We start from the raw sequence: 18,065 nt of genomic DNA on the forward strand, positions 1-18,065 counted from the left end.
CAGAGAGATCATAATCACCAGCAGGAAACCTTCTGGACCAACGTTGACACTTGTCGACCTTCAATACAGCTCCATAAACATCGCAAGTTTTCTTTGTTGTTACCGTTGCATTAAATCCAGCATGAAAATGAAAAAGTGTGCAATGTCGAAGATGATCCTCGAAAGGTACGGACGCCGCCATTTTATTACGGGATTGTAAAAAAAGTTATACTTTTTAAAATATTTTGAACACAGACTGCCTTACCGAAAACTGTAAAAGAATACGCGTTTCCTCTTCAACGATCGGTACAGAACTAAAGGCAAAACAAATTCTTTGCAAATAATTGATTACTTATGGGTAGCCCTGATATAATAAAAATTCTCATGGATGAAAATACCAGGAAATCGGAGTAATTATTTTACAACAGTTATTTGGATCTCATTAAAGTATCGGAAACTGACCTGATTTTTACAAACACCGTTGAATCGCTGAAATCGATACAGCGAGGAAAACGATTAACAAAACTGAAACGTAATTTTCCATCGATTCTAACAATGCAAACATGCCTGTAATATCACGGTAACCGGTTGTGTAACCGTTAGGGCGGGGTCGAGAGCCGCCAATAAACAGTGTGTTCGATATTTTCGCACATCCGGCGGGCCTCCATCGACAGAGTCAAGATAAAGTGAGACGCAGTCGACTGAAAATCAATTGATCGTTCAAGGTCATCGCCCCACTTGCAAGAAACTTTACAGTTTGACAGTTGGTATCGCGTATACGTGACTTCTCCCAGCTGACGGTTATCGGCCGGTGTCACGTAAACGTGATTTAGTTGTTCTCGATCCTGCCGTGCCGAATTCAACCTGTGCACCCCGAAGAATCGATAAAGTTTGTCCGCACCCTTTGAAATCCGAAAGCGTTGTTTTCCCGAACGAGCAGTTCACGAGCACGCGAAATTTCCGTCAGTAGAAACGCCGAAAATGAAAATACTCGAGCTTAGACTGGGCGTTTGATTGAAAATATTTTTTCCCGTAGAATATCGAATTACGTTAGCGGTGACTAGACTGCAGATTTTTCTGTGAAATAAAACTTTGCTATGCCGATTGCAGGAAATAGAAATTTCTCATTTCAAGAATTTTAACGGAAAATAGTGTAACAATTTTGGGTTTAATATATTCCATAAAGTCCATAATGATGCTACTAATATTTTTAATATTTAACAGCCAATACAATTGTAGACACACGACAAAATTTTCTTCGTCTAAAAATTTCGTAGCATTCTATAATTGTCCGTAGAATAACTTCAATCATTTTAGTCATGTTTCGTTAGTCATAATTATCATTCAGCATTGGATGCTAAAAACGTGCATGCCCGTTGGTAATCTTGAATAAACTTTAATTAAGAGACAGCGGATTTTATGCATTTATGAGAAAAGTGAGCAGGTGAAATTTAAAACAGTAAAAGGATTAAAAGGCAAAATTACGAAAAGAGGAATGATGATTTTATTTGGCTCCTGTTTTGTTACAATCGACACAGACAGTTTTTACTCTGCACAAAGATCTGCAGTCCGTGCATAATTGAATAAAATCCCATTTTCTTCGCGAACGGTTTCGGTAAATTGAAAATGAGATAAACCAACGTGAAATATCGTTAATATTCGTGTTCTATTCTTTTCGAAAATCTTTAAATCTCCGATGGGCGAGCGGAAGAGTATAAAACGGAATTATTGGTCGCGCAGAAAAGCACATTACGAAAGTTGATAACACATATTCCGCTCCATTAAGCTTATAAAATATAGATCACGTTCGATTCGGAAACATTCTTCTTTTTCAGCACCAGGTTTACGGGGGCACTAAAAGTGACTTAACATTATTTTATAAAAATCCCAAGAAAGAGTATCTATCCAAATTTTCAGCCATTCTTTTTACAATATATACCCAAAGAAATAGTCGAATAATTCCTGAAGGATCTTTACAGTCTCAATAATCGCGAATTAAAAATATTAGAACCAGTCATTTTGCCGGATCCTGTAAATCCAGTGTTGAGCCCGGTCTTCGTAGACTCGCGATAAGGTAGAGCGACTACATTACCGTCAAAAAATGGTTTTACATGCCTCAAGTTTTCGTCCTTATATAAAAATATTTTGTCGCTGGTAAAGGGCTCGTTCGAAAGAGGAAGGTTCAATCTATTGCGCGCTGATCAGGAGCTGCCGAGGTTATGCAGATATTTGGTAATATAAGCGTTAGAAGTAGGCCAAAAATTGACGATGTGCATGCCGTGGAATCCAAGCATTTTTATGCCATTGGATGAGTTTTCGCACATTGTCGCTGTTATCAAAATCCGTCAGCGTACCTGTGCTATTTTTTAATTTTTGAAAACGAGATGAAAAGAACTATGCAATGGTATCTACCGTTTTAAAAGATAAGAATGAATGAAAAATAAAAAAAGTGTGCCAACAACACGCGGTATTCCCAGGCGGTCACCCATCCAAGTACTAACCACGCTCAACACTGTTTAACTTCGATGATCGGACGAGAATCGGTTTTTTGCAGTGTGATTTGGTCGTTGACATCAGTACATGTTAAAAACTGAATAATATTCCACTTAAGATTCCGTTTAGCTTCATTATGTTACGGGCCCGGTCTTCGTAGATTCGCGATAAGGTAGAGTGACCACGTTACCGACAAAAATAGGCGAAAAATGGTTTTACGTGCCTCAACTTTTCGTCCTTATATAAAAATATTTTGTCGCTGGTAAAGGGCTCGTTCGAAAGAGGAAGGTTCAATCTATTGCGCGCTGATCAGGAGCTGCCGAGGTTATGCAGATATTTGGTAATATAAGCGTTAGAAGTAGGCCAAAAATTGACGATGTGCATGCCGTGGAATCCAAGCATTTTTATGCCATTCGATGAGTTTTCTGGATGAAATCGAGAGCAACGAGCACTAGAAAATATCTCCAGCTACAAATTGTGCTATATTTTGTCTTGATTCTCTGCGAAAAAAAGCGAAAAACTTGAAGCACGTTTCTGGCGTCAGAATTCATAATATCGATAATACAGAGCAGAAGATGTGACAAGTTTAGTCGCAGACTTAAGATCCGTCTGATCAAGACCAAGACGGATCTTAAGTCTGTGTCTGAAGGCTGTGAATGGAAATTATTAATTAAAAAGTCACGTGACTATACCGGATCCTTAAATCGGTATTGTTTCGACGAAAATTCGTGTCGGACAGTGTCGCCACCAGAGATACATAGAAGTAGTCGCATTAGCAACAAGTGCATCTGTCCCCTTAAATTCCTCGTGCGAAGCTGTTCGCAGAATGGCGGCGGCAATCGAGAAAATTTTACAACGAGAAATACGACCGTCAAGGTGTTGGCGCGATAAGGAGAGATTCCGTCGTATTTCAAACGTTATTACAGTTTTATTCTAGCCTTCGGAACGAATCCTTTCACGAATCCGCGCCCCCGTAACGTTCTTTTGTGTCCGTGCAACATGCTCGTCTAATAGTCAATAACAGAATGCGCCCGATCCTCGAGTTACGCGGGTACAGCGGGTACGTTCCGGGTCGTTTTGTTTTACGCGATAGAAAACCTCGTAAATCGAATCCGTCGCGTATGAAAATAAAAAACCGTGCCGACGGACGGACAACAATAACCGGGGGTGTATCGCGACTAGCTACAGAACATCCGTACGACGAGCATATTTGATATAACATGCAGGTTCTGTGTATGTATGTTCAGGTCGGCGTACGCGCGTTACACGGAATACGTCTACACATACACATGCTCCCTATTAACTCGTAAACTCTTTGACCAATCTGGACGAAATTTCAGCTACTCGCTGAAACCCCTGCCGATATTACCCTCGGCCGCCGTGTGAAATCTGGATGGCTCATCCCGGCAGGTTCCATCTCTCCTCGATCCTTTGTGGTAATTAAGTTTAGCGCATTATTATTTCTATCCGTATAGCCGGCGACCCACTTTGCCCCCGGCCCTCTCTCTCTCTCTCTCTCTCTCTCTCTCTCTCTCTCTCTCTCTCTCTCTCTCTCCTTTCAACCCTTTGCGAGAATTGAAATTTAGTGCTTTATTATTACTGTCTACGTATCGGTCCCCATCCCTATCCTTCCCCCTTCTCCCCACACCGACCACACTCATCCCCGATTTCATCCCCTTGATACATTAAGGTAAACTCCGGCGAATCCCGGTACTTTAAATTATTATTCAAGGAGATTAGCCCTTGTCCTGCGTCGGATCGGGTTATCGAGCCGAACTCTTGACGGAGATTTCAAAACCGAATCCCGAGCGTCTATCGTTATGATTATTCATGGATCCGATGCGGAATATTTTCGTAGCAACGGCGGAGGATTATGTTAATGACGCTCGTTCAATGTAAAGGGGATAGCAAGAGGGAGATCGGGGCGTATAAAAATAGGTTGCCGATTTTGTTCCTTTCTTTTTCAGAGGTTAATTGAAAATTTCTAGCTTTTTTTGTTTGTCGTGTAATAATAATGAAACTTGCGGTTTTATGTAATTTTTTTTTTTCGTGTACGTCGAAACGTTACAAGATGATGGAGTTACTTGTTTTGTTGAAAAATCTCATTTCCTGGAACATTGTTTGCCGCGATCCATCTTTCTACAGCTATAATGTCGCTAAATTTCAGTATAAAAAACGTAGTGAAAAATGTGATGTGTCTTCGTTATGCTGTTTGAATTTTTGCATCATTTTCACGCAACGATAAACAGACACAGATAGGTGCGTTGTTTTATATTTCGAAGAAGAACAAACATTCGTCGTTCTATTGTTTTTAAATATATGCTGTATTTGTTTAATATGCATGGAATATTTTTTCGTTTTCATTAAACGCTCAAATAATTCTGTTAACAAATATATGTTCACGAATTTAATTAAAAAAAAAACGATGAAATATTTTGATTAAATATTTGCTTCCAGGGGTTGTACAATTTTTTTATCATCGATTTCATCGAGAATTATTAATAAAATAAGAAATTATGGAATTACGCTTGTAAATTTTTCTCTGCTATTATCGACCTTTTGAAAATTCAATTTTGAGGAAGGAGTGAAGTCAATTTTTCAAAAATTCCATCTCGGAGAAGATGTCTTCCTCCTTAAAAATTTCTTGTGCTTCAACCCTGGAAGCTGTACGAAAGATTCTTGTATCAAGTCTGTAGATCAGACTTTTCTGAACACACCAGTCCACTTTCCATCGCATTATTAACATTTGAGCTGGTTTGAACAAAACTTTAAAGCGAGCGGTGCATCGTCAGGCAATTTTCTCGGACGTTTTGCGACTTCTCGTGAAAAATAAGGGTCCGACGCGGAAATTTAACTACCCCTCGTCCCACGGTACACCTAAAGTAACATTACACCGAGGGTGTAATTAAGTGAAACATGTTTGGGCACCGATGATAATAATTTTGAAGCGGCTCGGGGTCGGGCGCGCAACGTTTCAAGCATTTCATGGCCCCTAATAATTACCTGTTTTCTTCCAATGAATGGCAAGTGTTCCTAAACTTCAACCCCAGCGTCTTTCATCATCCTCTATAGCTGGATCTCTCTAACGACTCCCGAGCAGCCACTTAATTTCCATCAGACGACACTCCCGCCTCCTAAGTAGAAGGACACTTATCGAGTGCGAAGTAGGCTTGACAAGAAATTATTAAGTTCTCGAAGATCTCGAATGAATATTGTATGACGGCTGAGAAAAGTGCGAGCGGACTTGTAATAAGGCGGGGCGAGGCTCGCCCAGCGGATTGATCAGCTGAGATAACTGCGAACCCTCTTGCTTTCGACACGGTTATACTCTGTGATCGATCGAGCGTGTACCAAGTGTCTCATTTTATTTTCCAACGGCGCGGAGTATGCGACCTCGCAGGGAAAGGACCTCGATTGCTCGACTTTGATTTTAACGTACTTTAGCGGCTTGCTGGCGCACGCTCGCTGCGCTGACATGTGCGAAATATTAGATGCAGCACCTCGATCATTTTAAAGGTACACGTCAAGGTTGCACCCATGTCGATGCGCTGACAAAAATTTCTGGTTAAACAGGCATTGTTATACTGATTTTTTGTTCACTTTTTTTTCACACTAGATCTGCACAGTGGATACAGTGACACTTGTAACATTTTTTTATTCGACAGACAAAAGACTAGTTTTATGATTCCAGCAATGATAAAATGAAACATTTGAGGAGTTACCAAATTTTTAATCTTTTATTAGGGGTACCCATAAGCAATCAATCATTTGCAAAGAATTTGTTTTGCCTTTTGTTCTGTACCGATCGTTGAAGAGGAAACACGTATTCTTTTACAGTTTTCGGTAAGGCAGTCTGTGTTCAAAATATTTTAACAAGCATAACTTTTTTACAACCCTGTAATAAAATGGCGGCGTCCGTACCTTCCGAGGATCATCTTCGACATTGCATACTTTTTCATTTTCATTCAGGATTTAATGCAACGGTAACAACAAAGAAAACTTGCGATGTTTATGGAGCTGTATTGAAGGTCGACAAGTGTCAACGTTGGTCCAGAAGGTTTCCTGCTGGTGATTATGATCTCTCTGACAGGCCTCGAAGTGGACGACCAGTTGAATTTGATAATGACACTATACAATCTCTAGTGGAAGCTGATCCATAATTAAGTATACAAGAATTATGGAGAAGCCTTGGGTACACATGGTCAACTATACAAAGGCACCTACACGAAATGGGAAAGGCATGTAGGAAAGGAATATGGGTACCGCATCAGTTATCTGAGACCAAAAAGAATATTCGTCGATCAATTTGCACTTCATTGCTATCCAAATTTCGTAGAGGTCCATCTCTTAACAGAATCGTTACCGGAGATTAAAAATGGATTCTTTATGATAACATAAAGCGTTCCAAGCAATGGCTTTCTGCAAATCAAACCGCAATATCAACCCCTAGACCTAGCTTATCACTTAGAAAGTACTGTGCATTTAGTGGGACTGTCGTGGCATAATTCACTTTGAGTTGTTAAAGCCTGAAGAAACAGTTACTGCTGAGTTGCATTGCCAGCAATTAAAACAGCTGTATTCAGAACTATTGAGAAAGAGGGCATCTTTAGTCCACAGAAAAAGTGTAATACTGGAAATTGACAATGCCCGGCCCCATACAGCGAAACTCACTCAGGAAAAAATCAAAGAATTGCAATGGGAAGTTTTACCGCACCCCCGTACTCACCGGATATTGCTCCCTCTGATCTTTTCAGATCTCTGGAGCATTATTTAGGAAATAAAACATTCTGTAGAAGATGTAAGGAGGCACCTCGAGTCATATTTTGGTTGACGAACCCTGGATTTCTATATGATGGGGATTGAAAATTTGCAGGAAATATGGCAAACTGTCCTTGATAATGATGGAGATTATATAATAAATTAAGAAATCAAAACAATGAATTTACTACAAAATTTGTTTTAGAGTTCAACATAATTGATTACTTATGGGTCCCCCTAATATATCCTGTAATTTTACAAGGAAGCTTCACACTTGGCATACTTGGCCAGAACCTTTCGGCAGCCATTTTGTCTAACCTTCGGTTAGATCGAATAAGTGATCCTTCGAACGTATTCAGACGCTAATTTCTCATTCCCCGATACAGTCCCGAAATCTGTTTCTCAATGTAATGGCAGTCTCCTCGCGTTTAATACCGATAAAATTTTAACGGTTTAAATTTGACTGAGCGATCGAAATCAGGTCGAACGTTCGTTCCAGAATAAACGCTGGAGACATTATCGTCCGGCGTTTTAAGAGCTGAATAAAACAGCTGAATTTTAGGGGGGGGGGGTAGTTACGGCGGTCGATAAACACGTTAATAATAATAATGAAAACAACGGGTAATATAAAGTGGACGAAGCGTGTCCCGTTCGCGTGACAGACCAGTTCTGGAGACCATCAAAGCCGACTGAACTTTATTTATAATAGCATAAAGAGCAACAGGTGTAGTCAAAGTGCGTGGCCGTTATAAAATAGCGGCGTTCCCCTGGCGCACGGCAGGTGTTTCAATGCTTACGGTCGACAGTTCGCTGTGCCGACACCTCTTCGTCGTTCGTTCAATGTCAACAAGCTACGAAAGAATATCGCGAAAGATGAGAATAAGAGAGCCGAAGGGAGGACAAGCGGGAGCATATCGTCGGCACGCAACATCTGTTTGTTAAGCAAATGTTACGGTAATACCGATCGCCGGGGCCGGAGCACGCCCCGTCTATCGATTTTATGATAAACCCCGTCGCGCCAGACGCCGATAGACGTTTATCCGTCTCTGTCAGGCTTGAGTCCAACCTTCTCAGTCCCCTCGCACCCTTAATCCCGAATTCTACTTTCCGGGAGGGCAGAGCATGGTTTTGCCACGGACAGAGGACGCAACAATAGCTGAGCTCGACGAACCGCGCTCCTGAGAGAAATCTCTTTAATTACTCTTCCCGGCTCGGCTGAATGGTTTTTGCTAAGACCTGTTATCTTCTGCCAAGAGACCGATCGGGTCCATTCGTTCCGCGAACGGCAAACGGCCGAGCCAAAGCCCGCGGAAACGTACGAGCCCGCCTCGTTATGAAATAGTGGCGGGCTTTTTTCTTGTTTCGCTCCGCTTGAGAATAAAAGGGGGGGTGGTCGGTGGGCGGGGCGGCGGGCCGCGGGGCCACCGGGAGGGGCGGGGCGAGGAGCGGAACGCGCCGCGGCGGCAGGGTCTCCGGGTAGTTTTGCAGTGGAACACGATTACGACAACGAAGCAGTTTTTAACGAGAATTCATTAACGGGCCTGTTAATTGAAACTCGTGAAATCTCTCTCTTCTCCCTCTTTCCATTTTTACCTCTTTCTCTTGTCCCCTCGCTCCCTCTCTCTCTCTCTCTTCTCGCTCCAGCTAACTTTCTTCATCCCCTACGCTGCTTCGCCGTCCCTTCGTTCCGGCTCCGTGGAGACGGCCGTTCGCTAATTCGTCTTGACCAAATAATCCCGGAACACCGGACGCTGTAACGGAGGGAATTTTGGGATACGCTGAACGAGCTTGACTTCGACAACGATGAATGGTGTCGTGAACGACAACAGCAGAAAGAAATTGAATGCCGACGCTGCCGGCTCACTGCTCGACACTTGGTTACTCGGTCTGATTGCGCCATTGTGCGGCTCTGACAAACGAAGGTACCGAAGTGGCAATTGTCGGTTTTGAGGAAACTTTGCTGATATGTATTTCCGTGTCTGAGTGATCTTTTTTCTATGCGACTCTGCTAGCACACTTGAATCGTTAATTGCTTAAAAATAAATTTAATCGATATTCATTTTTACCTTACAGTATCGGGCAGAATCATCCCTTAGCTCTCGTCCATCCACCGTTTTCCGAACTTAATTTGTTCCTCGAGGACAAATTGACTTAGCGGTAAGGGATTAATAGAATGTAAAGTTGGATTCGAACATTTCAAAATGAAAACCTGAGAGAGAACGAAATAGAATTAACCCGTTGCTCTATTCCCTCGAATGGGACATCGTAAATCCAGTCAGCAACTCGGACGTCCCTTTCGAGGGGACGTGAATAGATTGCTGGCAATTATGGTGCTTACAATTTTTGTTTCGTAAAATCTGTTTCGGTAATGTTTCCAGTCGAGTCTCGTTTAAGTAAAGTAATAATAAAGTAATAAAGTGTGCTCAAGCTGCTGGTAGACGACTCGAGAAAAATCTCCAGGGGCAGAGTTCAAAATTTTTCGCATCGTTCAAATAAAATGGAGCGCGGAACATATTACTTCACTAGGCCTAGTGGGAAATGTGTCAAATTGACATAAGAGACGGATCAGGGTCACGTTTCCCCTCGGACGCTGTTCAACGGCTTGCATGATCAAATGTTCAATCATGTAAAAACCAAAATTTCGAGTTGCCCAGGAAATGGATTACCGTTTTACATGATTTTTTGGTACATTACTTAACATTTTGGCTGAACTTTGCTTTAGGAAACCAGAAATTTTTAACTTTTTTTATATAACCTTGTAGATTTTGACGAGAAAATGCCGAAAATCCAAGTTTTAATGTTAGGAATTCACTGGTTCAAAAGTTATGCGTATTTAAAATTGAGCGATTTGAAACATTTTTGACAAGTAAGGGCGCCATCATGTTGGTAGGTAGATTTGTCACACCCTGTACGTATCGATCACAGCGGAGTGACGTCATTTTGCGATTGGTTGTTCAGTCTTTCCTGTTTTTAATGCCCGGTTTAATGCAACGAACGATACAAATGAGAAGAAGCAATCAATTATAAATTGAGATTCCAGTAGACAGAAAGCTTCATTCGTCTCTTGCTGATTGATGAATCGAGATTATCGGAGAATATATAAATCCGTGCGAGTTCTTACCCTATTTTGTCAATTTACAAACGGATGCGGAACCTCTTATTGGAAACGGGTAACCTAATTCGACTAACCATTGTTAATGGATTTTTCTCATAGACTTATTGACCTTGTAACGTGTACATTAAGGGACGTTGGCAGCGATTTTATTGTATTTCTTACCACGACGGATTTTTTAGTCAGCGAAAGAAAGTTTTCCCTCGTTCTGGACCTCGGAAAATAATTGATAAGAATGGAAATTTACATAAACGTCAGCAGTTTAATTATAAAAGGTCTCGGTACTCTGAAAGGCTTCAAAGTACTCTAACGGCTTGAATAGTTCAAGCGTCTTGGGTACTTTAGAAAAAAAAAAATTGAAGTCTTACGTGCCCGGAGACCTTTTGTGTCTTGAAAGTCTTGAAAGTTTTAATTATTGTCTTAAAAAAGTCTCAACATGTTTTCACGTTTTGTAGAAATAAGCTTTACTATGTAATTATTACACTGCGGATTGCGTATGCACTTTTCTGGATTAATTTACGGAAATTGGAGTCGCATAAAAATGTCGTTCATTTTTTACGAGTTTTATTACGGACCACTTTATTAGAATTTCATTAGAATAGTCTGAATTTTTATGATAGAGCTAGATTACTCATAATACACCGATCCCATAGCTAGCCAAGATTGCTTCGAATTAGGTCAGCAGCCTCAAGTAATATAATTTCAGATCGTTCGCATTTATTGTTGGTAAAAAGTCGGAGTATTTGAGCGTATCCTATATATCATTAATAAAAATAAACTAAATAACGAATTTAAATAAGTTCGAGGTTCTATTCGAGGAACTGACACTGTTTGCAAAAGAGATGTCAACGTAAGTTGATTCAGTGTCTCGAAAAAGGATTCTCCGTTCGACGAATTAGTGCACGTCGAGCTCTGCCAGCTCCGCGACACTAATCCGGGGAGGCTTTCAGAAAAATTTGCTCTGCAGTATCCTTTCCAATTTCGAACTTCAGTCTCCAAGATGCTGACTAGAGTTTACAATTGTTATTACTCTGAATTTTGCTAACCAAAACCTGATTCTTGTTATTAAACAAAAATATAAATATAAAAATATTAATTAAATATTAATTTACAATACGTGGGAAATGGTCGTGGTGCTAGTCTGGAGAGAAGATAATCCGATGAAGATGTTAGTAAAATGTTACGTCGTCCCTTTCGTTTTAGTTTCGAAACTGTGACAGTTTCGGAAGTATTGAACGGAGTTTTGAATTTATTATTATTTTTACCTCGGCCACATAAAAGCAGATCTTTACCCGACATTTGTAATTCATGAGAAATTGTCAAGGTGCCAGCTTCGGGACACTAATCCGAGGGAAGCTCCAAGAAAAGTTTGCTCTGCCTTTCCTTTTCAGTTTCTAAACTGAGGCAGCTTGCGCAATACCGTGGAGAATTTCAAACCGCGTATTACATTTTGAACCGATGCTCATTTCATGCCTGATTTTCGCTCGACGTTTGTGACTCATGAGATATCGTCATAATTTCGGCCTCGAGGAGCCTCGCGGCGCATTTGTACGGTTAACTGAGATCAATTTAATTACCGTCGAGGCGGGCTGAATATACTTTAAATAACGGATTATGCAATTCCACTTGAAGTAGTGCTTCTGAAATATCGGGCAGCAAATTACAGCGAAGAGGGGTTGTCAATAAACAATGCAGTTAACTTGCCGTTCAGCGGCAATTCAACTTCTTGAAAGTTCACTCGAACCTCGACGACGAACTTAAAGCAACGCACACAAACTTTTCCAGCGGTTGATTGCTATGACCAATCAGAAACGGGCGCTTTAAAAGAACGATCGTTCTGATCCCATCCAATCGGCCGCGGTTTACCGGAACCAAAATATATATATATATATATATATATATATATTTTGGAGCACCTCTATTACACGCAGCTCACGTTCGAGATATCCTACTTCAGCGCGGAACAAAATTGCCGGTCTTACTGTTTCTCGATACTTACAGTTTTATTAAATTGTTGGCGGACAAATTGCTGCACTCCGCCCACTGCCGAATTGCTCTGAAAATCACTAACAAGATTAGCACGCAACCAATATTCACGTAAATCCGTGATCTTTTACCTCGGCTACTTCGTGCCATTCGAAATTAAAGAATTCTCCGATTTCGCGTGTTTTTATCGTACAAATTAACCAACCTATTCGCTTCGAACTTTCCAGCCGTGTTCGGCAATCTTTAAAGTGCACCGACGTATCTTCTGTATGCAAGAGTAACGTTGTGTCCATGATTTTGTGGTAGTTCGAACAGAAAACTCGGAAGAAAATTCATTAATTTAGTTAATGAAACCGGAAAAGTTGAACTTTGTCTTAGCAATTACCAGACAGCGGGGAATTTTATATATTTATGGTTTATGAAGATTCCTCAAAAGGTGTAAGATAGAAACTTTCAAAGGATTTCATTTACTTAGTTCTATATTACTTTCAACGTAGTGATGCTGTTAGTATAAAAACGAAATTTTATTTCACCTCGGTTTTACGATGCTCGACCGTAAAATCTTCAAGCTAGTACTGCACTCGTCAATGAATTAATTCGTCGTTATTTCGCATTAATAACGTCACTTGGACACGAAGACATTAGAAGAATTGTTACACTACTTTCGACTTATCAAATTTCTGGTTCTAACGATCGACTCGAGGAATTATTAATTAGGATAAAGATCCGCAGTCTATTAATGACTGATCATCAAAGTTTGCTTCCAGTTACGTTGCATCGTGGAAACACGCGGCCGCTTATTACCCGATACTTCGGTTCGCGGCAGTCTGTCCGACTATTGATCGTCATTTCTACTTGCTTGAGAGTTTCGAAACGTGTCTGGCTGATGCTCGATATTTCTCCTCGCGAAGGTATTCCGAAGCATGTCTGCCGAATATTTGCTGTTTCCACTTGCGGGTAGAATCCCGGTGGCGTGTTTGATTATCATGCGTCGCTTCTACTTGCGCTCCAGTTTCCGGTTGGTACGGGTATAGCGCTTGCCGCTTGTTTGCTCGTCTGATTATTATTCGGCGTTTCTACTTCGACTCGTCGTTTCGATGGTTCGCGGCCGTTCGCGCCTGACCATCGCTTGATATTTCTACTCGAATCAGTGTTTCCTCCGAGCATCGACAAGCTATAGCACTCGTTCCCCGGGAAATTGATTTACTCGGCCGGGTCCGTTACGAAGTTATCGCAACGTACTCCGACGGATAACGATATCTTGCCCGGGGATTCCTAGTGTTTTCGAGACTCTCCGTTGCAAACAGTCGCGCGGAAAAACTTTCGACTTGTTATATCCCGTCGAGTGACGATATTTTGAAGGCTGGCCGACCATTACACGGTGTTCCCAAGTATCGACAGTCCACGGACAATTCGTGTTTCATAAACGCGAGATCGAGTTAGAGCGGAGTCTATGAAGTTCCAACGCGAACAACGGAACGAAGCGATATTCGAATGAGATTCTTTGTACGACTTCGGGGACCGGTTACCGCGCGCCGCGCCGGAAGAATGTCCAACTCGTTCCGCGGCGATGAATAAATTATGTAACGGGAATAACCGAGACCGGGAACGATTTTTGTAAGTAACTTTTTACGCGAGTGGAAGTGACAAGTAGAGAGAGAGAGAGAGAGAGAGAGAGAGGGAGGGAGGAGCCAGCTCCTCGTCGGTGTTCGTGATCCGCCGTTTACATTCCATGAATGTTTTAACCCCGTTATCCGGCGGAATTTTGGAACGAGCGAACACGTCGGGTCGGCAATTTTTGACTTGCCCCGACGATGACAAATCGGCCACTTGTCGGCTGTATCGCGATTCTACCCACAGTCCGCGCTCCATCTCCGACAGAGAATTTCTTGCATCTCTACTTTCGAGTTTCTTCGCGTTTCCATGCGAGCTCTCCTCCACTTGTTTCCATTAATGCAGACCGTCCGAGGCTACCCGTCTTCGCTATTACGCCGTTGTGTACCAAACGGAGTTCTTGGAACACCCTCGACAGCGTATTAAACTTTAGATGAATGTGCCGGTCGAACCAGCATTCTACATTAACGAATTGAAATTTATGAAATGAGTTAATAAAGTCGTAACGAAAGTTTAGATGCCCCTTCCAAGAGCGTGATTCAAACCACCAAGGAAATTGCAGAGAGATTTTAAATCGACTTTTTCTCGTCGTATAATGTCCGGGCTTTATCCTTCTTATTTCACCTAATCGAATAATCGTCGATTTCGATGAATCGCTGGGAGCTGAGCAATTAGACGAGGCATTTGAAACTCTTACTGGTTTGATTATTATTTCGTCGACAAAAGAAACCGATTTTCCTGATAAAAATATTCGAGGAAAATAGGAAGATTTTAGAACTGCGATAAATCCGAATAATCTCGATGCTGTTAAACAAATTACACGAATTTCGTACAACTTTGTCGGCCACTGATTCAGCAGCGAACGCGTTGAACAATGCGGCGCGCTGCGAATGTTGGAAATCCGCAATCTTTAAACAACGAAACCGTGTTTCCCCGACATCGTTGTTACCGTTATTTTGACAAACCCTGTATTATACTCGAACTTTCCAGCTTCCGCGCGAGCAGCAGCCCACCCATTCCAAGTTACGCCACAAATTATGCCAGCCTCTCTCTATCTCGCTCTCCGTATCCGCCTCTTCCTATGTCTGTACGTATCCGCGGAGCTGCTCTGAAGAAGTTCGCGCAAAAAAGAAGACGCCAGTCTCCCAGAAAGCATTAAACCGAACCCCCGTATCCGGGACCGGGCGTTGTTCACCTGCAACAGAAACACGTCCCTCCATAATTCCTGCTGAATCAGTTTTTCCCCGTCGGCCATAATTCCCGGGACCGTTAACGTTCCTCGTGTTTGCCCCGCAACTATCCCGTACACCGGTTCCGATGCCACGGAAACAATTCCAATAAGACGGGCGAATGCTGGCTACCGGAATTCAATTTGAATTTTAATCATTGATCCGCAGGGGAGCATCCGGCGGCCATGCAGCACGGCGGTCAACTCAGGCTGGCGAATCTGCCGTTCGTGATGATCTCGACGACCCTGCTGGCTTTCCTGAATCATCGCTATTGAACGAACGGACCCGCGGGATCACGGGAGGAGCACGTTCGTTATTCTTTTTTTAGCGACACTCGCCCCGGTAATTTCCATCGAAACGGGAGGAGGAACGAGCCGGAGTCCGCTGAAATCCATTCGACGGAGCTATGCTTTAGCACCACCCCCTCGAACACCCGGGATCCAGGGATCAAGGAGAGTGGAGGGGAACGGTCTCACGGTAATCGTGGAAACGAGATTTTTTTCGGGACGCTGCTGTGGCACCGTTGTTTCCACGGGCCGAGACAATTCCGTTGCCTCTCGTGGCCGGCGCGGCGCGGCCACCGTTTCCGAAAAAAAACCGATCCGAAAAAGCTCGTCCACGGCTAACCGCGCGACTGCCATCGTGAATTTCCAACGGGGACGACGACGTTCGCCGCGGCGCAGGATGGTACCCGGTGAAAAATGAAACGTTAAAGTGATCCTCGCTGCGTTACGGCTGAAGAAGCAAAAGGGTAAAAATGATGTAGGGGAACGGGATCCGTTGCGGGACCGCAGAACGGAATGAGAAAGGTACGGCGGAATTGGACCAGACTGCGGCACGACCGAGTGCTGAATGTATTATAAGAAATTGTAGTCCGTTGTAACGAATAAAATAAGAGATAACGGTGCGTCAAGTGTCGCAGAATTGAGAATCGTCGATTTCGAACGACAGTCGTGTTTTTCTTTTTCTATCCGAACGACCTAGTCGCCGGCAGCTAGAGTTCTTCAAACATGGCCGCCGAAACTCGATCTTCGTTTTCTTCGGTTCGATCTTAATTCTGGGACACTCTATATACAGGCAGCAATCGATGTTAAGAAACGTTAAAGATAAATTAATGGTTCTCTGGGACGAATCGTTCGAGGTCGAAAGAAGAGAGAGAGAGAACGAGAGAAAGAGAGAGAGAGAGAGAGAGAGAGAGAGAGAAAAAAAAAGAGGCGGCGCCATTTTGTTTGCTGTGTTACGGTCAACAGACAATACATCGCACTTGCCAAAGGAAACGCGCGAATAAGACTTTTAATTGTTTCTTTGCGCCGACGCGCGACGTGTCTCAGGACACAAAGCGAAACGCCATGAGTCGTGCGTTTCCAAGTTTCGAGCGCCGTGTTCTCGTCCTCGTGTTTTAGAAACGAATTTTTTCCAACCCTCGTACGCTCCTCGGAAATGGAAAAGGATCCTCGGTTTCAGCCATTTTTGTTGGGCGTTTTATTCAATTTCGGTGTTTCCTACTCTCGTCGGGGAAATAAAAATTGTTGAAGGAGAATAGAACTCGATGAATTTCTTCTGGCAACAACCGGAAGAAACTGGTTGTTGGAAGCTACTAAGAAAAGGCATTTATATTTTATATAAATTTGTACACGAGGAGCGTATGAGAGTCGAGGGATTAGACCACCTAAACCAGTTTCATAAATTGACATTGTTCTTGCAAGAAAATTCTGTACTCCTTTGAAACGGCAATTTCATCCCCTGAACAAAAATATGTTCGTCTTGTAGATCTCAATTCGTGCACAAAGTTTCTCTGGATCACACTATCGTCACAAATAAATCCTCAAAGCGCGACGCTTTCTGAACCAATCACGGTGATTCGAAATTCAAGCAGGAAATTATTTGATATTGTTATTCCTCGAGTTTCGCTATTGTTAGAAATAAACAGATCACGGTGGTCCAAAACTGCAAATGTTATTTTAAATCGTTCTTGCAAGAAGGTACTACATTCTTTTCCAACGGCGACACTCGATCCCCTAAACAAAAGTATATTTCTGTATTTCGGTGGTCTAAGACCCAATATATTTTCCTCGCGCGAAAGCATAAGTTCTGTGTATGTAGGGCGATGATTAAAGAGCGAAGGGGGATTTTTGAAGAATGTGACTTACATATATCGTTTCGCCGAGCAGCCACGGATACGAGCTACGTTGGACCTCCGGAGCGGAAGGGGTCGCTGGTATTTGGTCGGCCACGAAGAGGCATGCGCCGCGAGCGTGAAAATCGTCTTCCACCGCGTAAATTGAGAGTCCGGATTAGGCGTTCCGAAATAAATCTGGATTATCTCGGAATTCGAGCTGGATGCGCAGCGAGCCGCAATTTTTGAACGGAAGCGAACGGTATTATACCCCCCTGCGGAGCGGCGAAACGGCGAAGATGGGACAAAAGCGTCGCGATCCGACGGATCGAGCGCGTCGGTTTTGGGGGGAGGGGGACGCACAGCGATCGTTCTGTTTCTTTCGATTTTTCGATCGTTTCTGTTCGCTCGGCGAGGCGTCGCGGAAACACGCGAAACCGAACAGGCTGTTCCACGACCGAGGATTAAAACCGTACACGTTCGTGCCCGGCAACCGGCGCATAACTTTAGCACCGAGACCGCAGTCCCCAAAGCCCTTGGACTTTAGAGCGAAAACACAAAAAGGAGAGTGCGATTAACAACGCTCTCTAGTGAAAATCTCCGTGACGCGTTCGCAAACGTCGATGCGAAAATCTCCGTAACTGGAGCGTCGATCGACGAGCGAATTGCGATAGGATTTCTGACTTGCGATTGGTACCCGTGAACTAGGACGCGCTTAAAATAGAACCGAGAACATTTTATGTTACCGGGGTTATTACCTACTTTACTCAAATTTCTT

General features: G+C 42.8%; 1 protein-coding gene and 1 non-coding gene across 2 annotated transcripts in view; one reads left to right on the plus strand and one right to left on the minus strand.

Annotated features, from left to right (window-relative positions):
• The window catches only part of LOC143357542 (neurotrimin), a 134,308-nt gene extending 117,242 nt beyond the window's left edge, over nt 1-17,066 (plus strand). The window contains exon 6 of the mRNA XM_076794110.1: nt 15,340-17,066. Within this exon, the coding sequence (XP_076650225.1) occupies nt 15,340-15,446 (107 nt within the window). The 3' untranslated portion in view covers nt 15,447-17,066. The remainder of the gene's footprint in view (nt 1-15,339) is intronic.
• On the minus strand, nt 2,432-2,551 carry LOC143357563 (5S ribosomal RNA). Its single transcript, XR_013082839.1, has one exon. It is a non-coding gene; the product is annotated as a 5S ribosomal RNA (ribosomal RNA).
• Nucleotides 17,067-18,065: the final 999 nt, after the last annotated feature.

The sequence above is a fragment of the Halictus rubicundus genome, chromosome 9 (genome assembly GCF_050948215.1).
Source record: "Halictus rubicundus isolate RS-2024b chromosome 9, iyHalRubi1_principal, whole genome shotgun sequence".
Lineage (NCBI taxonomy): Eukaryota > Metazoa > Arthropoda > Insecta > Hymenoptera > Halictidae > Halictus > Halictus rubicundus.